The sequence below is a fragment of the Zootoca vivipara genome, chromosome 11, assembly GCF_965207765.1.
Source record: "Zootoca vivipara chromosome 11, rZooViv2.hap1.1, whole genome shotgun sequence".
In the NCBI taxonomy this organism is placed as follows: Eukaryota; Metazoa; Chordata; class Lepidosauria; order Squamata; family Lacertidae; genus Zootoca; species Zootoca vivipara.
Window position 1 is genome coordinate 40,764,351 of NC_142594.1, and position 26,709 is coordinate 40,791,059.

Consider the following 26,709-nt stretch of genomic DNA (forward strand, 5'->3'; position numbering starts at 1 on the left):
GCAAGGGGAAGTGGGTGAAGACACAGTGTAGAAAGAGCAGGAGACAGGAAAATGAGAAGGAAAATGAGATACATGGTAGGAATTGGGGAAAAGCTGGGGATTGGAGAAAGAGAGGGAGGTGGTGGAGAGAATGATGAATGTAAAAAATGAGTGAAGGGCCATTTAAAGTAGGAGGAAAGGGGGAGTGGCAGAGAATAGGGACTCTCATGAGTTCTCCAAAGCATCTATTTTCAGTGTCGAGACTCAACCCTGAAGCATGTGAGGAATACATGGAGGTTATCCTGAGCTGGTGGACAGCACATTCCCTTCCACCCAAGAAGAATCAGGAAAAGGCCTTCCAACTAAATTTGTGTCTAGTCTGGGATATTTTTTTGGCCATTTACAGTCAAGGGATATTTTATTTCCTAGCAGATTTATCTGAGGGAGAAAAAAAACACATTAATATTTATCTACCTGCAGGCACCACACTCAAATGTTCCATTTCCATAGAAGCACGCAGGGCTGTCTGGAATTCCGTCCTTATGACATTCACATTCACAGATGAACTCCAGATTAATTTCTACCTCTTCAGTGAAACCTAGTGGCTTGATTTTAATGGTTTCACCCTGCCCTTTTTCTGGACACTGGTTGGCTGTTACTTTAATCTCAAAGCTAACCTGTAAGCAAAGTAAAGAGTACATAGGTAATTTGTTGAAACTGATTAGAGGGGGTGAAGCAATAGCACACCGATTCCAGAATGCAGAAAGTTACCTCATCTCCAATTGAAATGTTGGAGCATTTTCTTCCTTCATCTCCTGTACCATTCACTCCATTCTTGCAGAAAGATTTATATTCAATTGTGACTTCTTTTGGTAGTTTGTTGTTTTCCAGAATGACTTCTGAAGACAATGACTAACACAAAAGTCAAGTAGTTTAGTGAAGGATAATGGAACATGCCAGCCCAACTTCATCTGGAAAGCCATAGGTTCTTCTGCCCTGTGGTCCCCCAGATGTCCCAACAGTTCCTTAAAAGCACTTGGAAAATACTCTCTTGCAAGAGATACAAGTTCAACAGATTCTATCTAGTCCTTTTAAAATGTGCATTTCTGAAGGGACTACAGTAGTACCCTGGTTCTCAAACACCTTGGTACTCAAACAACTTGGAACCTAGACACTGCAAACCTGGAAGTGCTCCCGTTTGCGAACTTTTTCCGGAAGCTGAACATGCTCTGTTTTGAGTGTTATGCTTCCTATTTTAGTGCTACACTTTTGTTTTGAGTGTTATGCTGAGTTCTGCCTGTTTTTGCTATTTATTTTGCGTTTTTCTTTTTGCGGCTCTTGTTTTTTGTGACTGTGTGGAAACCAGTTCAGCTACTGATTGATTGATTGATTGATTGTGTGACATTGTTTATTGCTTTCATTTTATGGATCAATAGTCTCATAAATTGCTGTTTTAGGGGTTGTTTTTAAAAGTCTGGAATGGATTAATCCATTTTGCATTACTTTCTATGGGAAAGTGCGCCTTGGTTTTGGAACAGACTTCCAGAACGGATTAAGTTTGAGAACCAAGGTATCACTGTTATTAGTTTTCTCTGTATCTTGACACAGCAGGTATTGAACTAGTGCTACCGTTTTCTTGTGGGTTTTGTGCAGCCAACGTCATTGTGGCTTACAAAACGGATAAAAGAGAGTGATAAAATGGTATCGCTGATAAGATCAGCACTGCTATTTTTCCTTTCCCAACCCCTCCCCCGAAAAACCACACACAAACATACTGAAAAGGACTGCAGTCTTGAGCTGTTTAAGGCTTTATAGGTTAAAATCAGCACTTTGAATTGGGTCTGGAAACTAACTGACAGTCAGTGCAGTCAAGCCAGGACCAGTGTAATCTGCTCAGACCTGTCTTGCCCTGTGAACAAGGTCTCTGGGTGGTTAGTATGAGAAGCTACCAACTCTTTTTATACTACATATACAACCCAGAACCTCATCTGCTTTATTGAGGGATGGGGATTCCAGCCAGGAATCCCCATTTGGCACAAGAGTCCAAGCCATGGCTACCTGCCCTACTACACCTGATGTTGTATGTGACAAGTGTGGGGCAAGTAAAGGCAGGGCTTGGTAAAAGGTGCTTTGAAGCCGCCACCAAATCAGCTGATCATCAGTGCTGGAGAAGCACTGCAACAAAGGGTTTCTTCAGTGCTGACATGACTGATAGCAATAGAGAAATATTGCACATATTTTTTGCTTATACATTTGATTTCAAACCATGCAAGCGAAGATTGCCATTGCAACATCAGGTGATTGACAAGGGGGTGGCCCTGTCCACCTGTCAAACTTGACGTGTGTATATATATATATGTATATATGGCCAGGTCCGGATCCCCACTGGGGTCTTCAACAAAATACATGCTTTATTGTATACAAAACATGTTGTCTTTGGGTGTATATGTGGCGATAATGAAAACTGGTAAACTCACATTGTAGGCATCAATTATCAGTTGAATCACGTTGCTGGAGTTTGAGGAGAGTGTTCCCACTGCAGATTTTGGAATCAAATTCTTGAGCTCCTTTACATGAGAAGAGAGAGAAAAACATTCAGTTAAAATCATTAGCAGCACATAGATTAATTCTATACAAAAAAATGCCATTTATAGAAAACCATAAAAAAGGTAAAGGACCCCTGGCCGTTAAGTCCAGTCGCGAACAACTCTGGGGTTGTGGCGCTCATCTCGCTTTACCGGCCGAGGGAGCCGGCGTTTGTCCGCAGACAGTTTTTCCGGGTCATGTGGCCAGCATGAATAAGACGCTTTCTGGCGAACCAGAGCAGTGCATGGAAACACCGTTTACCTTCTCGCCGGAGCGGTACCTATTTATCTACTTGCACTTTGACGTGCTGTCGAACTGCTAGGTTGGCAGGAACTGGGACAGAGCAATGGGAGTTCACCACATCGTGGGGATTCTAACTGCCGACCTTCTGATCGGCAAGCCCAAGGCTCAGTGATTTAGACCACAGCGCCACCCTTGTCCCATATAGAAAACCATAGTTATATAGAATTCAATTTCTAACACATGCATAGAACAGGGGTGGGGAAACTGCAACTCATCAGCTCTCTCTACATTCCCACCTAGGGTGGGTGGGGGTAAATACCATTATTGCCTAGACGGCACCATTGGTCATGTGGGTGGGGGCATTTTCAGGCTGGGGAGTCTCAGCTGGTGAGGGAAGGGACTCTACAGAAGCTTTTGTCGCTTGCTCTTACCTTGTAAACTGGTTGAAATTCTTGTGTAACAGCGAATATTATCTGAATATTATTGTCACTTAGCTTCTGAACAAGGTGTGCAATGGATGGATAATCCTGAAGAATGAAGTTTACATTTTATATATACTTGAATTTCACACACAATAATATTCTTATATACAATTTTCTATACAAACATAAGCAAGAGCAAACATAAGAGTCAAAAAGAGTTTTTAAAAAAAGCAATCCATCAACTCCCATTAACAGAATCCTCTAATTCTTAGATTCTTCATTCTTATCAAAGCATTACTTATGCTTTTTTCTTGTATTTTTCCAGTTAGATAAATGTTCTCCTCCTCTCTGGATTCAAAAAAGGAGCTTTTGCAAAGTAGGATAACTTGGTTTTAAAATAGGCAAACCAAACTTGACATTCTTTCTCCATGAAGAAAAATGTGAAGGCTACTATATCAAAATTAAAAATCTCTACATGTTTTTACATACAAGCTCTGCTAGCACTGGTCCATGAAAGCTTACAGACCTTGCTATTTTAAAAGTTTAAATTATAAGCTAAACTTTTAATGGGTGTTCTTCTCAAAGCATTCTTCTACATGCCGGGGGGGGGGAGTATACTGGGATTGCCTCCCATTTCTACACGTGTGTATATTTGCATGTTTGTGTGTGTGTGTGTGTGAGAGAGAGAGGCACACATACACAATATCATACATGTAAACTCAAAATTAAGCATACTTACATAATAATGGCTCATTGTGTACATATTGTCATCTAAATGGCATCGTCCGTCATTCGGCAAGACAATTCCTCCAAGTTTCCCATCTCCAGCAAAATGAAATCCAGCATCCGTAGAAAATACCAATAACCGAGTGACATTTCTCCATCCAAGTTTTGACTTGAGAAGAAATTTAATATATATATATAAATAAAAGCATAGATCATTGTAAAAGAATATTGTAGCAGAGAAAACTGAAAAATGAGTGACCAGTACCCCCATGGATTTTTAGGAAATGGAAAGATATAAGCTCTCCTCCCATCACTACTGTACAGTTTTGATAGTAGCTTCAAGAACATGTGCATGACATAAAAACGTAATGTGGGAAGAAGCCACCTGAGCACACCTGGAAGTGACAGCTGTGATGTGTTGGCACTAGGATATAGTTGCTCCAGCTTAATTCAATGAGGTCAAGAGGCATGCAGAAATGACCATGCAACCTTTGCAACTGGAGACTGACTCAGAAAGCTTTAAAGCAAGAGAGGGGGAGGATTCCACTTGTACACTGAAGTCGCCTTCCCAATTCCCTCTGAAAATTGCTGGCACCAGTCATCATGGTACTTGGGCATCCAGATCAGAGTTCTGGTCCAGTTTTTTTTTTTACACTATATCTTTACTAGCAAAGTGTATGGGGCGAGGTGGGGTGGGGGACATACACTGCTGGCTAACAGCTACAAGAACTGAAAATCAGCAGCTAGACTTTATAGGAGCAAGACCAGAAGCAGTATAAGAGAGGATCTGAAAGTCATAGACTGGTGACTGAAACATTTTGTTGTTGTTGTTGTTGGGGAGAGGAGGGGGGGAGAGAGGGAGGGAGAGGGACAGTACACAGTGACTACGCCTTTTGTTTCCTGTGCAACAGCTGCAACAAACAAACCCTTACGAGTACACATGTGGTTGAATGCTTTTTAAGGATCCCCACTGGCTTTTAACTGCTTATCATTGTACCTTTTCAACATTTGTGTCCAAGACTTTTGATCCATTATATCTGAATAACAGCCAAGGGTCTACAAGTCAATTGCATTTATAGTAATATCCAAAAGAAATGAAAATACACTTACACCACAAACAGCAACCTGCATTATTGCATCAAATCCACCTTCAGGAGAATCCAGATTGCCAGAAATCTGTTGATCACCTACAAGCTGGTTGAACAGTTTTCCATCGCTGGTAAAGTTGAGTACATTCCTGTAGCTAAAAGGGCTTGTACAGTTAAGGTCAACGGTGCATGGGTTCTTGAGTTTGGCTGGTGTAGTACTAATATAAGGCATTACAGTTTTTTCAACAAAAGAGCCAAAACCTGAAAGAGAGAGAGAGAGATACAATGGAACTCTATTAGTTCTGTGATTCTGAGAGCAATAGAAAGCCCTATGGAGAAGCCACCAAGTTCCGCAAAAGACATTCTTTTTCATCAGGAAACAATGGGAAGCTTGGTCTACCAGGTGATGAAGTGTCCAGGAGGAAGTGGTTCTGAAGGGTCAGAACTCACCCTTAGTAAGGGTTCTACTGAATGTCTTCTACACAGCAGGCATGTTTAGAAACCCAGAGAGGTTACTTGGCTGTCATGTGGGTTTCTTTTGTGCATGTGTTTATCCCAAAGCAGCAGGATATCTTGCCTGGAAGGAGTGCGATATTCTGAGGACTAGCTTTGAATACTACGTGTTAAGTTTGTACATGACTGAAGTTATCTTCAGAATAAAAGCATTGACAATAAACTTGATTAACTTAAGTCTACTGATCCCAACTGGTCTACTGTGAGTTTGCCTTAAATCTGATGCAACCTATTATAATCCTTGCTCTCCACTAGCTTACTGATATAACAGCATCAAGGCTCTCAGGTTTGCTCTATCCAAATCTGTATTTATCCAGCAGTATTCTAATACAGAATCTATGTTATAAAAGTATGCATTTTCTTCTCCTAGTACAAACTTACTAAATCATGTTTATATTTCTGAGCACATGCATATTATACATGTATATTGCTTTACATTTTGACATGATAAACAGAACTTTTGTTTGTTTGTAAAGAAAAGCAAGCCCTAATTTATAACGATCTTAAACAAAGTTATTACCAATTCGAAAATCTGAAGTTATATTCTTCATTTTACTCATGAGAGAAGTTCCAAGGCTTTTCACATTCTCCAAGTCATCTTTCATAGAGTAGGAGAGATCCATAAGGTAATAAAGATCAATGGGATAATCTTCAGCTCTCTTAAATTTTAATGAAAATGTCTGTGGTTCCCCTAATCCCAGAAAAAGAAATAAAAGTTTTAAAGCAAAAATTCCATGACACCAGACAGTAAGTATGCTAAACATCTAAGTGCACTGACACTTCCACCGTACGCTTAGTGCCTCTGTCTTGCTAGAATATATACTTGAGCTGTGATGCCACCTCTTCCTTGCCTGGATGGAGGACAGAGATCTGTGTGTGAGGTGTGAACTTATTTTAAAACCTCTTTGGCATAGGTGGAAAATAGCCCACTGTACTAAGTCACACCTGTTGCTCCACTCACATTTTCCTTTGGCCCTACACACCACTGGCACGTGGCCCCCAGAAGATGGCCCTTGAGAAATGTTTCACATTTATGGCTTGGAAGGCTATTTTTACTGGTCTTAGAAAACTTGATGCCCCTGTGGCCCAAGCAGTTGAGGGCTTTATAGAACATAATATCGAAAGCCAAAAGAGTGTCCATGCAGATACCGGAATGATTCCATAATCTGTGCTGACAGAAAAAACCTTTTTCTACTCCAACACCTAGGACAAAATCAATAATCAATCTGTACTGCACATTTAAAGCAGTAACACACCAATTTGAACAGTACCTCAAAGAATCATGGAGCTACATTTCCCAGAGTTCCTTTCAAAGAATGCTTCATTGTTAAAGTACAGCTCTGCGAGGGACATTGGGATCTCCTAATAAGGATTCTTTGGGAGAACCATGACTGCTTCAAGTGGTATGATCATGAATTCAACGTACAGTGCATATGGGGCCCAAATCTACTTAGGAGGATACTTCCAATTGGATAATCCATTTGCTGTTTCCAATGCTAAACACATATTTTGCTACATTTCCTGCTCCTGCTCACTAGGTGCTCTGAAATATGTATCACGGTTTTCAATGCCTGGGGCACATTCTGTGTTTCCTCTGAGCACTTTCAGGGTGAAGAAAAGCATTTTTGATCCCAAATGAATCTTAAACCATTTACCCATATACCAAAATTGTTTAGAAAGCCCCAGTATTCTGGAAATTATCCCACACCATGTTTCATGAAGACTGGTCATTTAAAAGCTTCAGATGCATTTCTTGAATAGGGTAAGTTGAATGTTCATGTGCAAATATCTGTCAAAAGGCATTTGAGTTGCCGTTCTGACCAATGCTGCTCAATATACTTAAGGTGGGGAAACTACCGTACTAGAAAATCAAGGTTCAATGGCTTGATCAAGGTACAACGTTCCCACCTCAGTTGAAGCTAGATCTATCTATCTATCTTAATGTTTGGACAGTTCTAGTCAATTTTTTGAATAATGGTGAGAACATAAGGAATAAGACATCACTGTTAATCTGACATCCTTACCTATTCGCAGCTTTAAGTGTACTTGCTGTGGTTGAATCTGAGTAATATCTTCCGGTTTAAGATTCTCAGCAGTCCCTTTGACACGATTGGTTACTTCCTTGTTTTTCAGCATATCTTGTGAGCCTCTGGGATTTTCTATTTCATCTGGAGGGCAGCCCTTAGTTTTTAAAACTTCCAAATCATCACATTGTGCTGAAGTAGATTCTCCTTCTTGTAAGAAGGTCTAGCAAACATAAACAAAATCAGGCTCAAAATTGTTCACAGTAGGTTCATCTCCAACTATACTACCACCGTGGTTCATTCCACATACAATTCAAAACACCATTGACATTTTAAAAACCAAATCTGAATTTCACTTTGTATTGCTATATTAGTTGCAGGAGGGGATCACCTTCAGTAAAGGTATGTTTTCAGAAAAGCGAAGATACACACAGCAGGGTACAGCAAAGTCTAATTGTTAATTTTTGAACTAAACGGTAATATTATTCCAAAGATGATTGAAAGCAGCATAAAATGGAATGGAATTCAGCAATGTTATAGTGATGAGCAGTTCAGAGTAAACTAACTTGACAGTAGTTTTCAAGAAAGAAGCTGTAAGTGGGCTTGGTAGGTTTCAAAGCTATCACCTGTCCCTGCAAGGAAGCCCTGGGGGAAGGGTCGAGATGCAAGGGGCCTGGCAGAGCTAGCAAAAACAGGAGACAGCTGCAGGATGGGCAGGGTAGACTGTAAGGGCACAGACTCAGAACAAGAGTCATGACACCGGTGTGGGTGTGGGTCACGGTTGCAACCACAAGCTACAAGAAGAACGGGAGAGGAGGAGAATGAAAGAGAGGAAGAAGTCCTGGCATTTGAAAGAATTGGCTCTTGCTTCCAGCAGTGGGGTGTGTGATGAAGCAGTAAAGCCAAAACCAGCTGGGCTCTTGCCAGGAACCAAGTGCCAGAGAGGCAGAGGAGACATGGCAGGAACTGAACTTGAGAGACAACACAGCCAGAAAAACAGCCCGGTTGTGGGACAAAAATAAGTGTTTAGTCCAGGCATGAAAAGGAATATCCAACAGCAAATCTGGAGGGGGGGGGTCTCCACATTGTCACTGTCAGTGTACCTGCAACTGTGAGGAACAGACCAAAACAAGGTTTTATACATAATTTTAGTGAGATCACTTCTGAAGGGAGTGAGGGAGTAATCCATTTGTTTGATGTAGAGCTACCCCATCTTAGCTCTCAGTCCTGGAGGACCTGCCCCCTGCCTTGCAAGCCTTTTTTCACTTGGCCTGAGAGCTACAAAAGCTGAGGCTGCTCAACAGAATCTTGGGTTGGGGTGGAGGAGCAAGGAGTTGTTGCTGTTGATTTATTGTATCTTTATTTGAGATATTGTGGAAACTGTTCTGTTTGGTTGTGTTTTTTTAATGATTTATTCATTGTTTATGAATCCTTTTGTTATGATGTTATGTATTTTTTTCATGCTGTAAGCTGTCTTGAGCATGGTTAGAAGGATGAAAGATGAACAAACAAAATTATGTATGTGTACCTTTAAGTGTGGAAGATGCCAAAGTTAGATTCTTTCCTCTTGGAAACAATTATAATACACATGTGTAGCATCTTGATAAGAACATACAGTAGTGGCCAAAATTGTCTTTTCATTGATTTATAATTTTATGGTATTACTTTTTAAAAAAAACCCATTGAAAATACACTTTCTCCAAAAGGTTTCCACAATTTTGGTCACTACAGTATTATAGGAAGCTGAATGCCACCCCCCCCAAAAGTCAGAATCATTGTCCATCTACCCCAGAGTTCTCTGCTTGGGCTGACAGCATTTCTCTGGGGTCTGAGGAAGAGGTGTTTCACATCAGCTACTGCTTGACCATTTTAAACTAGAGATGCCAAGGGCTGGGCCTGGGACCCTCTCCATGCAAAGCGTAAGACTCTGCCACTTAGCTATGGCTCGTTCCCCCTATTTTAAATATATAAGAGCCCCAGAGGAAGATGCCAGACAGGTTCCTGAGGAAGTATACTCAAAGCAGCCCATCCGAGACCCAGAACGGAACAGTGAGTCATTGCTGTCTGCTGGTTTACATGACCACACGACCAAACAGCCAATACCTGACACTTTGCATGTAAAATCCAATGAAGAACCATTATTATATGCTACAGCATAAAAGCAATTTGTGTTTTATCACTTTCACACACATGGATGTGGCTGGAAGCAATTTCTGTAAAAGGATGACCAGGAGGATAAGAACTGCTCTTTGCTTTTTCTTTCTTCCATTCTTCTTCCAGAAGAATGGAAAGATTTTAAACTATATCTCAAAAAATATGCCAAAGTAATATATTAGAATAGAAATTAAGTTGTTAACGAACTGTGGAAATTTATAATATGTGAGATGATAATTAATAAATAAGATGTATGAAGTGATTAAAATGATATAGAACTTGCTAATTATAAATTTATTAAAGGACCAAAGGGAGGGAAACCCGAGGGGGTCCCTATAGACAATGTGAAGGATTAAGGAACAATCAATCTGATTTCATGTTTTTCTTTTTTGTAGTGTTATTATTGTTATGTTTTTTCTGTTTTTCTGTTTTTGTGCTATTTTTCTTTGTTGTATTTTGAAAAACCTTAATAAAAATATTATAAAAAAAGAACTGCTCTGTGCTATATCTGTTAGGCAGCCCAGTTCATACATTGTATTTATCCCCTTAAGTTCAGTGGGAAAATACCAGTGAACGAAACAGCAAACCAAGTACTGTACAAATTGTGCAAACTAGCAGTGGCACTAGAAAGGAACAATTAGAATTAACAAGCAGTGGAAAAACAAAAAGGGATCAAGTTAAGTTTTGCCTTTTCTGGCTTTAACATACAACATAGCATACTACTGTAATTTATTTGACTTCTTCACTATAAGGTTCCAAGCCAGGTTGCAGCAATTTACTATTCAACAGTTTAAAACAAATTATGCTCACAGTAGTACAGTGGGTCCTGAAATAAACACCTCGGGTGTCAAAGGCCAGGGCAAAGTGGCAAAGCAGAATACAGATATTTTATTTTGGGGGGTAGAAACACAAATATTCTACGGTTCAGAGGAAACTGTAACTGTCAAAAGCAGGGCTCTAGCCTAGCCTTCTCTTCAACATTTTGCTTTTATCATTAAATTTTTTTATATCCCACTCTTTGTAGACTTTAGGATGGGTTATGGCAAACAAAAACAAAACTATTAATCATAATTTTTTAAAAAAACAAGTTATGTAGATTATGTCTTCTGGGTATCTCATGAATCAAAAGGCCTGTAAAAGATAGGCATTTTCAGTTATCTCTGTGCATGGATTTTTGTTATTTTTGCTGCTGTTGTTTTGGAGAAGTATTCAAGCATGCAAGTCCCGATCTGCAGTCTGAAATAGTACATTCCATACAGAGGTTTAAACACCTCTGTGAAACTAGGCCTACGGATTGTATCAGAACTTAAGACTCAGGACATTCCAGAAGTCAAACTAGATTTAAAACGCACAGAAAATTCTGTTTCCCTGTCCACCTGCTTTGTCTGCAGCTAAAGTTACTGCCCTTCTAATATCACCAGGAGAATATAATTAAATCCAGACAGAGAGACTCCAGAGTGGAATGATTTTAAATAACTATGAGGGAGAACTTGGGAGGGGGCAGAGTCCTTGCCATTGGCAAAGGGAAGAGGACAAAACCTAAGGAGGCTGCATTCTTAAAATAAAAAAAATTAGTAACAGAGAGAAGAATTTACCCATTCCCCTGGTCCCAACTGCAGATAGCAATTGCTTCTAGCTAATCAGGGCAACGAGGATCATTTCAGAGAATTCGCCTCCCTACCCCCTTCACCTGGCATTCAAGAGACCTCAGACTATTTCATGCATACAAGTCAACTACTTATGTCCACATGACAAACACCCCTATCCTTGTGTAGGGAAGGGGACATGGAAAAACAGCAGTGTGAACTAAGCTATATATGGATACAGCCTGTAGTGCCAATCTGATCATTACAGTTGGAAAGTAGAAGAGCTGGGACGGGGAGAAATGGAGAACAGTCACAGCATGCTATATGATAGATAACTTGTAAATAAGTCAATATATTTCAACTGATGCATAAGGGACACACTTATTTCTATTCTCAATGGAGTATTAAAAGAGAAATGGCAAGGAATCTTTCCTTGCAAATCTGCCTGCTTGTGTACAACTAAGCTGCACTTTCTTTCCTTCTGGTCACTGGTGAGGTGGAATCCCTTCCCTGCAAATTGAATTTGTGGACTAAGCACCAAGTGAGGAATCTCTTTACCCTCAAATTGCACCAGGGTCTTTTTATTCTGCTGTGTGAAACAAACAGATCCATTCCATCTCCAAATCCTTTGGCACATGCAGAGGAGTTGGAAAATACGACAAAGGTGTTTCACCCAGATACAAACAGGCAAACTCAAATGCACTAAGAGAATGTCTTGCTCTTGCTACTTCCTATTGTGTATTCTAGCCCAGGTTAACAGGTGATTCTTTGAAGCAGGGGAAACACAGGGTCATTTGTTGGCCCACTGGTGGGCTGGAGCAAAGAGAAATTTTCAGCACCTCCCAGCCCAGCCCAGGTGAGTAAATGGCCCTGCCACTCTCCTGGAGAAAGCAGTCTTTCACTTTGCACCTTGCTGGTCTTGATGCTGCTGCCAGCACTGTTTCCTACCAGTTCCAGAATAACAGTGGTGACGACGACAACAACAACAACAATAACAACAACAACAACTTAACCCCCAAGCTAGGAATTGTTATTCACAAAGCCAATCTTAAACATACATGACAACCTCCACATCTCTGCCACCAAAATTTTAACCACAGCAGACTTATTGTTCACATCTGCTCTGCACTTTGTAGAGTCTAACATTGACCAAAGAAACCTGTAGCTTTCATTTGCAGCTTATTTATCAATGCAAAGGAGTGTATCATAAAAAGTTATTGAATGTATAAGAACAGCTACAGAAAAAAAATGAAATACCGTGTTTCCCCTTTTTTAAGACACCGTCTTATTTTTTTTTACTCAAAAAAACACACGGTGTCTTATTTTCAGGGGATGTCTTGTACCTTAAGGCCTCCTCGGAGGGGCCAGGCAGCTGCCTCGGGGTGCTGCTGGGCGCTCTATGCGGCGCTGCAGCAGCAGCCGGTTCCAGGCACCAAGGCAGCAGGCCGCTGGCTCAGCGCTCCGCCCGGCGCTGCTGGGCGCTCCTCTCTGCAGCTGCCTGCTCCGGTGGCGGGACGGCAGGCAAAAAAGAAAGAAAAAAAGAGGCCAGGCCGCTGCGGGGCATTCCGAGCACTCGGTGCTGCGGAGCGCTCTGCTCTGCAGCTGCGGGTGGCGGGGCGGCAGGCAAAAAAAATAAAAATAAAGAGGCCAGGCCGCTGCGCTCCGCCCGGAGCAGCGGAGCGCTCCGCTCCGCAGCTGCCTGTTCTGGTGGCGGGCAAAAAAGAAAAAAAAAGGCCAGGCCGCTGTGCTCCGCCCAGCGCTGCAGGGCGCTCCGAGTGCTCGGCGCTGCGGAGCGCTTCTCTCTGCAGCTGCCGGTTCCAGTGGCGGGGTGGCAGGCAAAAAAGAAAAAAAAAGCGGTCAGGCCGCTGAAGGGCGTTCCGAGCGCTCGGCGCTGCGGAGCGCTCTGCTCTGCAGCTACGGGTGGCGGGGCGGCAGGCAAAAAAAATAAAAATAAAGAGGCCAGGCCGCTGCGCTCCGCCCGGCACTGCAGGGCGTTCCAAGCGCTCGGCGTTGCGGAGCGCTCCGCTCTGTAGCTGCCGGTTCCAGTGGCGGGGTGGCAGGTCGCCTCGGGCAGGCAAAAAAAGAGAGGCCAGGCTGCTGGCTCGGGCGCTCCATGCGCTCGCTGCTGCAGCAGCAGCCGGTTCCAGGCCCCTCTGGCTGGCTGGGTCCCGCTGGCTGGCTGGGGCGCTCGGCGGTCTCGTTCTACACGGCATGGAGGTATGCCTTATTTTCGGGGGGTGTCTTGTATTTCACTAAAGCTAAAATATGCTGCCATGGCTTACTTTCTGACTACGTATTAAAAAGGGGGAAACACGGTAGGAAACAAAATATTGCAAATGAAATATATTTTTAAAAAATACGTACTGCATTTTTGCACCATCCACAATTTGGTCCAGCTTGTATACAATCAGCACACGATTTAGCATTGGCTTTTATACAATTGCTCCCACCTATAAGAAAATGCAAAGGTTGGTGTTTTTGTTTTTTTTTAAGAAATGACAACACATACCTAATTTAATGTACTGTATAAGTAAATGTCTTACTAGCCATAAACTGAGGTTCAAACTAATCATTATATCTGTAATTAACATATGATTGCAAGTGTTGCTTAACAATCATTTCCACAATTGCTCAGAGCCCAATGCACATTTCTTCTGTGCCAATCATAACTCATTAATTAGGACTGCTTCAAATACCATGGGACAATCCTCCACATAAGAAAAACCATGCAAACCACAACAGTCATGCATGACAACTTGCACATGCATTCATTGCACTGCACACACATTATGAAAAGGTGACGCAAATCTAGATTTTCCATTGTATGTACAAACAGTAAAATAGATGCAGGTGGATTCCAAACATAAAGAATGAAACGGCAGAACATAGAGACATTCTGCAAGAGAAATTACACCTGCATCTATTTCACTGCATGTACGGAAAGGCTGTTTGGTTTTTCTTACTTGGAAGAATAAGAGGTGCATAACATTTCAAATGACCTGACGTGGGACAAGAGTACAATTTCAAGCTGTAGATGCAGTTCAGCATCCTTCAGATGGCTACACTAGAGAAATAAGAGTGTGGTTCTGAAGATACAGCTCAATCTCTTCTCCAGGGCAAACATTTCCTCCTCCTACCTCCTGTTCATATGTCCTCTTTGCCAACAGTTTCAGAGACATAAGCAAAGAGGTTAAACCAATATGGATTAATGTTGTATGAAAGTGAAACATGCAGCATTTGTCCTTGAATCAATTCAAAACAAGCATAGCAAGCCTACACTGGATAGCTCTGGAATTAATAGGTCACCTGCACTGTAGAATAGAAAAACAGTCTATGCTTTCTAAACCTGTACATATTTCCATTTACCTTGTTGGGCAAATCCGCAGACCACAAAGCAGCTTAATAATCCAATCCAGATGAGAAACTTGAAATTAGCCTGTAAAATAAAATATAAATAATTGAACTAGTTAACTATTTCTCTCCCTTTGTTACAAGCACTTATGTCAAAAGTATATACACAGCACTGTCAACTGCATTGTAAAAAGGTTATACTTATATAATCACTGTTTAAAATGTTGCAGTAAAAGCAGAATGAATACTATATTCTGTACTTCTGGAAGCAAAGTGAAGCTCTACAGTTCAGAAATAGAAAAACACAGCATAGAAAAACAGAGACAAATGCACAGATCTCATGTAACAGTATTTTTTCTTTAATTGCATTTGCATGTTTGCATATGAATCACTACTTTGAGCTTTATTCAAGTTTGTAGTACTGTATAGTTTAATTGTGGAAAGGTATTCAATATACTTAGAAAAAAACTAGAAAAGAATTCGCAACATCCCCATATCACTGCTGTGATTCCAACTATAAATTTAAATACAGTACAGTTGTAGAAACTAACTAAATGATACCTATTTTATCACAAGTACATGAAGCACAGGGAAAATGTGGGTGTGATTTTTTTTTTATAAAGAATTTGTTATGGGTCAATATTGAAGGTTCTTGCATGAGAAAACGAATCTCATTTTGTCCCAACTAGGTTTGCTTTTATTAACATCTTAATTCCATGCATTTCTGATTTCTGATCAGGGGACCACGACATAGTGGAGACATAGTGTATCTTGATTGCAGTAAGGCTTTTGACATAGTCCACCACCATAGTATTGTGGTAAAAACAGCTGGTAATTGTTAGGTGGATTTGCAGCTGGTTGACTGACTGAACCCACAGAGTTCCTCATCATCCTGGAACTAAAGGTTCCTCATCATCCTGGGGGAAAAGGGATGAGTGGGGTGCCGCAAGATTCCCTCCTGGGCTTGTTGTTGTTCATCTTTAGATGACGGAATTGAGGGGATGCTCAACAAATTTGCAGGTGACACCAAACTTCCACAGAAGACAGGGTCTGGAAACCAAGTCTTATGAGGAATGGTTGAGGTATGTTTAGCGTGGAAAAGAAGAGACTGAGAAGAGATATGATAGCCATCTTCAAATATTGAAAGGGTTGTCACATGGAAAATAGAGAAAGCTTGTTTTCTCCTGCTGGGGGGGGGGGAGGATTCAAATCAACAGCTTTGAGTTACTAGAAAGGAGCTCTCAACTAAACATTAGGAAGAACTTTCTGACAGTAAAAGATGTATGACAGTGGAACTATCTCCCTTGGAAGGTGATGGGCTCTCCTTCCTTGGAGGTTTTTAAGCAGTTTTAAGCTTTAGTTGAAATTCCTGCATTGCAAGGGCTTGGACTAGATGACCCTCAGTATACCTTCCAACTCTACAATTCTATGATCTGGTGGGAATATATAGTTTTAGCAGACTGCAAAGCACTTTGGACTGAGGTGGCCTGTTTTCCAAAGCACCATAATGCATTTCAAACCAGTATTGTAGTTGAGGCAGATCCCTAATAGGGATCTGCCTCAAATGACGGGAAACTATTTCCTATAAATAAAGACATCTAATTAGCAAATGCAGTTTTAGTTATTTAGCAGATGAAAACCCTTACCTTACAATTATCCAAAAATCTCACTCCCACTCCCCCCGCAACCAGAAATCACAGTACTACAGGCAATGACTGTTTTATGCTCGTCCAATATGCGTGTGACTGCGTATTGCGCATTACTGCAACCAGGAAGTGGCCAGGAAAGGGGGCAGGGCGTAGCAGGGTGAGCAGGCTTATGCATGCTCCGCCAACAGGTGCAGGGATCAAGAGCGTAACCCCTGTGCAGAACCATTGTTACCTGTACAACAATTCACCAGACATTTTTATTGCAGTTTCTGGTGGAAGCAAAGTTATTGCCTCATTCTTTGAGCAAACTCAGCACCATAGATGCTTCCCACCCACAACTCCTTCAAGAAGAGATTATTCAGCTGGGTGTGACTTAAAAGCCCATATTTAGCTACACAAAATCAATTTTGTTTAGAATATAAATAGTTCTTACACAGCTTACCACAGCCTGTATGTATTACAGAGCAGTATTACCACATCATACCTTAGCCTTCATAAAGGCCTGACTTGCTTTTAAAGAATCCCAACTATCATTAAGTGGCAGCACCCTATGATGACTACAATCTTACTGAGAAAAAAAACCTTAAGCTTCTTTGTTCATCCATATTAAACCTGGAAACACTTATCTCATTATTCTTGTAATAGGAAGATCAGTCAAGAGACAGAAAAGAATCGTACAATTTAAGCCGTATAATGACAGGCTATTCTTGGGAGTTTTCTCCAATCACCAGCACCAACCAGGACAGCTGTTACATTTTGACTTTTTTGCCATGTGGCATTGCTCTCCTAAAAGCAGCATGTTCACTACATATTCAAGGTGAGGCGAAAAGGAAATTTCTGCCTAGTACATGCATAACCCAATGTCTGCCTCTCTTCAGTGAAAGGAAGTTCACCATTTCCTTTAGAATTCAGACTTTTAAATGCTCCCACCCAAGAAAGTCAACAGATGCTCAGTGATAGAGCTTTAAACACCTGTGATGTTCCAAAATTTTTTAGTCAACCATAAAGTATTTTACAGACCATATTACATTTCTTATAGATAGTAAGTAGGTATTCAGCACCTAATCGTGCAGCAAAAGTGAGGCTTCCCACCCCCTCATTTTTAGACTCCTACCCATAACAAAAAGAAGAAACAATTCAGAAAATTTGTGACTCCTCCCACTTCCTCAACTCGAAAGCAAGGATTGGGGAGGGGGGCTGTGGCCCTTCAGCTTCTGTTGGACACCGACTCCCATCAGCCACAGCCAGAATGGCCAAAGATCTGGGGTTATGGGAGTTATAGTGCAACAACACCTGGGAGGCCAGAAGGTCCCCATCCTGCTTTAATGGCATCAAAATGTGTAAGAAAAGGAGACCTGAGATTTAGAAATGGGGAGGCTGTGTGTAAATCGCAATTCCATGCAAGCACAACAAGTTGAAAGTTATTTTACAAGCCTCTTTTCAGCTCTAAAAAGGGCCCTAAAAGCAGCTCACATAAAAAATTTTTGGTGCTCAGTGGGCACTCAGTGCCCTTTAATGCCTCTTGCCCCCCCCTCCGCCCCAATGACTGGCAGAGGCAAATTCTAAAAGAAGCCATGCAAAGTCCCCCAACAAACATGATGTATACAGCTGTGTTAATATATCATTATTTCCAGTGTGCATTGTTTACTTAACTCTATGTTGTAAACTAATGAAATGAAAAACATTTCTTGTATTACATGAGAATCCCATACATAATAATACCATGGGAAATGGCAATTAGATTTTAAAAAGATTTAAAATTGGCAGTATTATCTCCATTAACACCACACCCAAAGGAAGGGAGTATTTCCTACTGTGTGTGTAAGTCAACTAATGAAATAGATTAGAAACATTCCTGACCATTATACTGTAGCCATCAAGTGAATATCAAGGTGCTATTTTGCTACATATGCCCCCACAGACTCTCATATATATATACATATACATGCATGCATATATATCCCAGCACATTATCAAATTGAGGAAGGGCCACATGCTCTGCATGCAATATCTGGCTTCTACAGGTAAGGCTGCAAATGACTCCTGTTAGGAACCCTGAAGAGCTGCTGCGAGCCAGTGTAGACAGTATTCTGCTAGGTGGGCTGATGGTCTGGTTTGGCATCAGATTCCTATATTCCCAAAGTCATACCATGAAATAGAACCCTAGGTGGAGATATACAGATAAGAGTTGGCTCAGTTCTCAATAGATCCCAGTGCACATGTTTTGCACAGAGAAATGTCCAGGTTCAATCAATGGCACCACCAGTTAATAAAAAAATGAGAAAGTAGCAGTTTTCAGACCTCCCTGCTCAAGATTCTGGAAAGCTGCTACGAATCAGAGTAGGCAATACCGGTTTAACTGGATAAATAATATGACGCAAAAAAGTAGCTTCCTAAGATATCTGCAGCGTATAGTGCTCTCTCTGACTGGTATTTCATTAATGGGATATTAATGGGAAATTTCAGTGGATTTCTTTACTGCCTGTGAAGAAAGAGGCAACCATGAAGGATGAGCCTTCAGATATAAACCATCTCTAATAATGGTCCAATTCACATATACAGTGGCACCTCGACTTACGAATGCCTCAACTTCCGAACTCCGCTAACCCGGAAGTATTTTCGTTGCGCGCGCGGTCTGCGCATGCGCAAAATGGATGCTTTGGCATCCGAAGTTTTCGACTTCCGAAGAGCGCCGTGGAACGGATCGCCTTTGTAAGTCGAGGTACCACTGTATAAACCATGATTAGCAAATGAAGAGGGAATGCACTCCTCCTCTGGTCCTGTTGTACTACCCAGGGCTAAGCCATGGTTTGGCTTTGCACTGCCTCAGAACCCTAAACCTTGGTATGTATCCCCCAACCTACAACTAGTAAATCAAGAAACTTAAGTTTGATTTTGCTGAGCCATTGTTTAGATTATTGTTATGTTCATAAGTACTAGAAATTCACATTTTGAGCCATCCTCCTATCATACATTCACAAAACCCACACAAGTTGCAGCAGCAATTATGGTTCCTAGAACCATTGGCAAAGTGACTACCACAATGTTGAGACTACAGCTAAAATAAGGGACACAGGAAAAATCCATATACTGTATCTGTAAAACGCTCTTGCAAATTCCATTCCCCTGCCCCCCCAAAATCACTACCCTGAGAAAGGGTGAGTTGAATGGGTTGGTTGAAATTTAGTTTTTTAAAAATCATATTGTTGGTACTGAGCCATTTAAAAAAAATCCAGAAAAAGCCCTAAATCACATGTTTTGGGTGTTTTGGAAGTTCTGCATTTCAAGAAACAAAAATACTTGCTTTGAAATAATTAGTGTTAAAGCTTGGTACAGATTTACATTCTTCTCTGTAAAAGAGAAAGAGAAATACAAAATGCAAATAAGAAACAGGATCTGAAATCTTAATTTGTTACTGCTTTCACAAGAGTTTAAACAAACCAAAGCTCTAAGTCCAGACATTATGAGAAAATGTGGTTTGTTTAAAAAGCAAGCACTTCTTATCTCCGTGCCTGTTGGTCAAAAGAGAGGTGGGGTAGTCCGAGAACTCACATACGTAAACAGGAAAGCATGGTTTGATATTAGTGAATTAAAGTCCTTTTCAGATGTATCTTTTAAAGATCTCATTATTGCTGACTGCTTCTATTTTGTACTTTTTGATACATAATCATTTACTGCCTAGAAAAGGCTGCTTAATCATTTCCTTGGGATACATTTTTTTGGTGACACAATAATTAGTCATGTTTTGTCATCGGTTGGGTAGATGCTTACAGCCTATGTCTCATTGCCTTTAAAAACGTTAAAGGTAAGAAGGTATCTCTGATAGTACTTGCTAAATTACACTAAAGAACAGCCAATCTATTCATTCTTCTTCCTAGTTATTTTGGCTACAATCCAAACTACATGCACAGAAAGGTTCCACAGCAAGCTGTTAAAGCCATAAAGACTTTTTGGTTTACGCTATTCTGCAACTGATGAGATGAAAACCTTGGGGAGGGGAGAGCTGCAGCATTTCCTTGCTGAGTTCCACCAATATTATCATAACTAGTGTGATACTAAATTTTTACTTTCATAAACTTCATTTCATTCAATTCCACCGGCTTCCATGCCATATACCAACGTGGCTGAATTGCCATTTGCATGTCAGTATAATACAGGGGTAGGGACACGGGTGGCGTTGTGGGTTAAACCAGTGCTCCCCAACCTTTTTATTGCCGCGGACCAGTCAACGTTTGATAATTTTACTGTGGCCCGCTGAGGGGGGGCCGTTGATTGTTTCGTGGCCCGCCGAGGGGGGGCGTTGATTATTTATATTTTATTTAGATTGTTTTGATTTAATAATTTTAATTTAATTGTATTTAATGTTCCTTGGGCGGACCGGTACCAATTGATCCATGGACCGGTACCGGTCCGTGGCCCGGGAGTTGAGGACCACTGGGTTAAACCACAGAGCCTAGGGCTTGCCGATCAGAAGGTCGGCGGTTCGAATCCCCGCAACGGGGTGAGCTCCCGTTGCTTGGTCCCAGCTCCTGCCAACCTAGCAGTTCGAAAGCACATCAAAATGCAAGTAGATAAATAGGAACTGCTATAGCGGGAAGGTAAACTGTGTTTCCATGTGCTGCTCTGGTTTGCCAGAGCTGGCCACATGACCTGGAAGCTGTACGCCGGCTCCCTTGGCCAATAATGTGAGATGAGCGTCGCAATGCCAAAGTCGGTCAGGACTGGACCTAATGGTCAGGGGTCCCTTTACCTATAATACAGGGGTAGGCAACCTAAGGCCCGTGGGCCGGATGCGGCCCAATCGCCTTCTCAATCTGTCTCCTGAGAAATCTCTATGTGGGACAAGAAGCTACAGTTAGAACTGGATATGGAATAACTGATTAGTTCAAAATTGGGAAAGGAGTACGACAAGGCTGTATATTGTCTCCCTGCTTATTTAACTTATATGCAGAATTCATCATGCGAAAGGCTGGACTGGTTGAATCCCAAACCGGAATTAAGATTGCCGGAAGAAATATCAACAACCTCAGATATGTTGATGACACAACCCTGGTGGCAGAAAGTGAGGAGGAATTAAATAGCCTTTTAATGAGGGTGAAAGAGGAGAGCGCAAAATATGGTCTGAAGCTCAACATAAAAAAAACTAAGATCATGGCCACTGGTCCCATCACCTCCTGGCAAATAGAAGGGGAAGAAATGGAGGCAGTGAGAGATTTTACTTTCTTGGGTTCCATGACCACTGCAGATGGTGACAGCAGTCACGAAATTAAAAGACGCCTGCTTCTTGGGAGAAAAGCAATGACAAACCTAGACAGCATCTTAAAAAGCAGAGACATCACCTTGCCTACAAAGGTCCGTATAGTTAAAGCTATGGTTTTCCCAGTAGTGATGTATGGAAGTGAGAGCTGGACCATAAAGAAGGCTGATCGCCGAAGAATTGATGCTTTTGAATTATGGTGCTGGAGGAGACTCTTGAGAGTCCCATGGACTGCAAGAAGATCAAACCTATACACCCTGAAGGAAATCAGCCCCGAGTGCTCACTGGAAGGACAGATCCTGAAGCTGAGGCTCCAATACTTTGGCCACCTCATGAGAAGACTCCCTGGAAAAGACCCTGATGTTGGGAAAGATGGAGGGCACAAGGAGAAGGGGACGACAAGAGGACGAGATGATTGGATAGTGTTCTCGAAGCCACCAACATGAGTCTGACCAAACTGCAGGAGGCAGTGGAAGACAGGAGTGCCTGGCGTGTTCTGGTCCATGGGGTCACGAAGAGTCAGACATGACTGAATGACTAAACAACAACAACAAAAGGTGCTACAGGAAGGAATTAATTTTTTTATTTTGTTTCGACTACATCAGACCAACACGGCTACCTACCTGTAACTATTCTTAATCTGAGTTTTGTTAACAATGTTAGGAGCTTTGTAAATTCATCTTTAAAACTGGATAATGCCACATCCCAATAGAGTCCTTGGAAAACTCCTATATTATTATTATTAAACCTGAAATGTCTTCCATTTATACATGTTTGGAAACCTCCTTGGCCGGTGTTGGAAGAGATATATAGCACACTGTATGTACCCACTGCCATCTTTCAACTTGAACAGTGAGAAACTCTTAAAAGTGTAGGTGACAAGGACAAAAAAAACCCTCAAACTGCAATGCAATCTATAGTGCACAGAACTGGGTTAAACAAAATATAGTTAATAAGATTAAGCAGTGTGTGAGCTTTTCAATAGTTAACTAAAAATAAATAAATAAATGACATGTTAAACTCAAGGGGATAAGAGTCAATGTGTCTTTTCCCTGAGAACAATCCACACATGCTCTGAATACACAATTAATTGTCCTTGCTCATTTCACCTCACTGCCAGCATCACAACTAAAATAATAAAATGATCTCATAAGGGCTTTGACTTTTATATTCTAAGCATGGAATTGGTTCTTGTCTATAAAACCAATGCCATAACAAATAAATATTTAAGGCACAAAGAATCTATGCCCTGTGCTATTTACATAATATGCTGCTTGATTTCAGGAGCACAAATAGGTTAGCAGTACCCAGAAAAATAAAAACGTATTATTTATTTCCAATATTCACATACCAGTTTTCACTACTGTGACAACAGTTTATAGGTAAAACAATGAATACAACACACAATTTTTTTGTCAGCAGCACAGGGGGCACATGCACCACTAAACCATGGTTATGAGTAAAAGCAGACACAAGCCATAGGCACACTATTTTCACCTTCCCTTATGCACAGCACTTAAAGCAGGCATCCCCAAACTGCGGCCCTCCAGATGTTTTGGCCTACAACTCCCATGATCCCTAGCTAACAGGACCAGTGGTGATGGATGATGGGAATTGTAGTCCAAAACATCTGGAGGGCCGAGGTTTGGGGGTGCCTGACTTAAAGATTGCAAAATAAAAAAATTCCTTCAGTAGCACCTTAAAGACCAACTAAGTTTTTATTTTGGTATGAGCTTTCGTGTGCATGCACACTTCTTCAGATAAGTATAAGTACCAAAATAAAAACTTAGTTGGTCTTTAAGGTGCTACTGAAGGATTTTTTTTATTTTGCTTCAGCTACCTACCTGTAACTTAAAGATTGCAATTCAGCTTAAGCAGGAAAACATAGTTTGCTGTTCTATCCAAGCCTGCCACACCCGTTTGTTCAAATTGTACCTTGCTTGCAAAAGGGGATCATACCCTAGGTTACAATCCTGAGTTGCTGGCAAACTATATTTTGTTGAAACCATCAATTGCTGCTCTTTTAACTGCCTACTTCAGGGGTCCCCAGACTTACCGCGCGGCGGGCCGGAGGGCAGGGGAGTGCGCGCACAGCGGGCCGGAGGGCGGGGGAGTGCGCGCCCGTGCGCATGCGCACACGCACACGGGCGGGGAAAAAAATCGCCGAAAATCGCTTGTGCGCATGCGTATGGGCCTCCCCCGACCCGGAAGTGCACCAGAAATGACCTCTTCCGGGTCGGGAGAGGCCCATACGCATGCGCACAAAGGATTTTCGGCGATTTTTTTGCCGATTTTTTAGATCGTCGCTGCGCCGCGCGCCGTGAGAGCGGGCGGCGGGGGTCGTCGCGGGCCGGATTGGAAGGCCGATTGGGCCGCATCCGGCCCGGGGGCCGTAGTTTGGGGACCCCTGGCCTACTTTTTTGCTATTGTGATTGCTTTTTTAATAATAATGATAATAAATAAGCTGCCTTTGAACTCAAGAGGCCAAAGGTGTTATATAAGTATTCAGAATAAATAAATACAGTAAATGGTTATCCAAAAGTAAGTCCAGGCTCTGTAATGTTCCTCCAAAGTAAGCATGTCTAGGATTTAAATAATTCATTGAACAATAGAAAACAACTGCAAACTTAACTCCCATCTCAGGGGTGAACAGAGCTACTGTATCCAAAGCCTTGCAGCTAAAGCTAAGGGTGGGGGGGGGGGTAGTGATGATCTTTGCTGCAGTAGCTCTAGTCTAGTAGTTGATGAACCAGGAGATCCTTGAATGGCCTATTTCTGCCTCTGGCTAATGTACTGGAAGTGGTGGATTTCCATTGCCCATGCTCTATAACACACTCCAGCATGGTGGATCAGGGCACTTCAAGTGACAGCATCAATTTCCAGAAGCAGTTGAAAAGAAGAACCCTGAGTCCAGCCTAGGCCTACTTTACAGGTGTGTGAGAAGTTAACATCTTTCTGAGCTAATTTAAGGTGTCAGAATTAACAGAAACCAGATAGGGATTTATTAGCAGTGGAAACATAACATAAAACGGTACTCAAGCATGGTTGACAGAAAGAGGAGAAAGTCCCTATAAGGGCACGTTAACAGGCACACATGGACATAACTGATGCAAACTGCAATTCATTGTATTGGACTGAAAATCATGCATGCAAGTAAGAACAGTCCCAAAACTGTTACCACAAAATACATTATGAGAGTGAAATCCAGTATCACTTCTCCACGAAACAACAATGCACATAGGCACCATGAGACTTGAGCTGCGTGCTAAAAAAGCCACACAAGTCATCAAACTTTGAGGTAAACATGCACATATCTAGGCTACAAAATATGCAACTTTTACTTGAAAGTAAACTCTGTGACAATTAATGGGAGTAGCTTCAGAATGCTAGACTACAGTCTTAAGGCTAAGCAAACATGGAGTCCCTTTCTAAGCATGCTCAATCAGAAAAAGTTCAGCTGCACTTAATGGAGCAGACTCCCAGGTAAATGTGCATAGGAATATGGCCCAGTTCCAAAGCAGTTCACAAAATGTACTTGCAAATTTGGTAGACACTGTTCACTTTTAAGCTTTGTAAAGTCTATCAGGAAATGGCATGACAAGCATTTCCCGTCTCTTATGTTGGCATTCTCTTTCAGCTAGGGCATGATTAACACCATCAACTTACAGACACTATTGGGGGAGGGGGGGAAGAGAGAAAGCAAGGGACATACAGTAAATCTCCTGAGCCCTTCCAAATGTTGGCACTCCAACTCCCATCAATCCCAACCAGAATAGCCAGTGGCGAGGGATGATGGGAGTTGCACCCCAACAACATCTGGAGAGCCACGACTTCACCATCCCTGCTCTAAAATCACCGACGTCCAACCAAAACAGCCCATTCAACACCAACACCACATCCACCCACCCACAGGGAGCGAGGCTTGTGGCACCCTTTAAGGCTAACACAACGATTGTGGCAAAGGTTTAGTGAACTAAAGCCCGCGTCATCCGACGTGGCCAACAAATCCGTTAACCTTGTATGGTGCCACAAGATACTTTTGTTGTGCTGCTGGCTGTAAAATCTCTGCGTGCCTGGAACTTGCAATTAAAAAGCCATTTAGGGAGGGCAGGACATTAATAATAATAATAATAATAATAATAATAATAATAATAATAATAATAATAATAATAATAATAATAATAGCCTCCGACGCAAGTGCAGTTTCCCTATACAGCACCTTCGGTTATTCTCTCCCCCTCGTTCCCGCCCGGCGAACCCGCCCATATAAAGGCACGCTTTGGTTTTTAGGGCTTCTGAAAAAGGGCACACGGCGCTCCTTCCTCCCTGCCCCACAGAAAGGACGGCGGGGGAGGGCATCGCTCTCCCTCCTCCCTATAAGCCCCCACTCTACCCCCCCCAATTCCTTTCTTTTTCTCACTCGGCCACACTTTCATATCCCACAAAATAGGGAGAGGCTGGAAACAAAACAAGAAAAAAGAAAAGAGAGGGAGGATACAGATACACTTGCAACGCCCAGGCTGTTTTGCCGTCCCCTCCACACAGCGGACCCCCCCCCTGCCTGCCCCTCCTCTCCGCCGCTACCTGTGCCATGGCCGCGGCTCAGCTCGGGCGCCTCCCCGACCCTTGTCCGGGGGCTTCGAGAAGTTGGTGGCGGGGCTGAGCCTGCTTCCTCCGCCTCGCCGCTCTTCTCCCTCGTCTCCTCTGCTCCGGGGCCTGGCCCGGCTCGGCCTCCTCAGGGCGACGCCTCGGTGGTGCTGAGGGTGGCGGCGGCGACTGCTATCCCCTCTCGCCTACCAGAGCCGCGCCTTCTTCCCTTCCTTCCTTCCTTCCAACCATACGGCAGGGCCGGGAGAAAGGGACGGCCAGGCCTTGCAACCGCCGCCGCCGCCGCTCCTTGTGCGCCTCCGGAAGCGCATTCCTCCCCGCTGCCGTCAGGCTGGGCGGAGCATGAAAGGCGCGGAATTGGGGCCCTCAGGCTTGTCTGCGTCGGAGCAAAGCGGGATTTTCCCTCCCTGGCCCTCGTCACGGAGCGCAGTGGAGCTCACCTTTGCCTTGAAACTCTGCTTTTGGGATCGACAAAGGTTCACAAAACACACACGCGTTGCCTTCAACCCGCGTTCCCTTCACC

At 42.4% G+C, this 26,709-nt stretch overlaps 1 protein-coding gene across 2 annotated transcripts in view; it reads right to left on the minus strand.

Annotated features, from left to right (window-relative positions):
- Window positions 1–26,493, minus strand: part of ITGB1 (integrin subunit beta 1) — a 36,371-nt gene extending 9,878 nt beyond the window's left edge. For both annotated transcript variants that reach the window (XR_015946408.1, XM_088654183.1), the window contains exons 1-11: window positions 26,163–26,493; window positions 14,688–14,757; window positions 13,686–13,771; window positions 7,582–7,804; window positions 6,078–6,248; window positions 5,067–5,305; window positions 3,970–4,125; window positions 3,240–3,335; window positions 2,457–2,546; window positions 751–891; window positions 454–656 (exon numbers count right to left, since the gene is read on the minus strand). Coding sequence is in view for 1 of the 2 variants with exons in the window: in XM_088654183.1 (XP_088510309.1) it covers window positions 454–656; window positions 751–891; window positions 2,457–2,546; window positions 3,240–3,335; window positions 3,970–4,125; window positions 5,067–5,305; window positions 6,078–6,248; window positions 7,582–7,804; window positions 13,686–13,771; window positions 14,688–14,757; window positions 26,163–26,171 (1,484 nt within the window). In the remaining variant the exon portion in view is untranslated. The remainder of the gene's footprint in view (window positions 1–453; window positions 657–750; window positions 892–2,456; window positions 2,547–3,239; window positions 3,336–3,969; window positions 4,126–5,066; window positions 5,306–6,077; window positions 6,249–7,581; window positions 7,805–13,685; window positions 13,772–14,687; window positions 14,758–26,162) is intronic.
- Window positions 26,494–26,709: the final 216 nt, after the last annotated feature.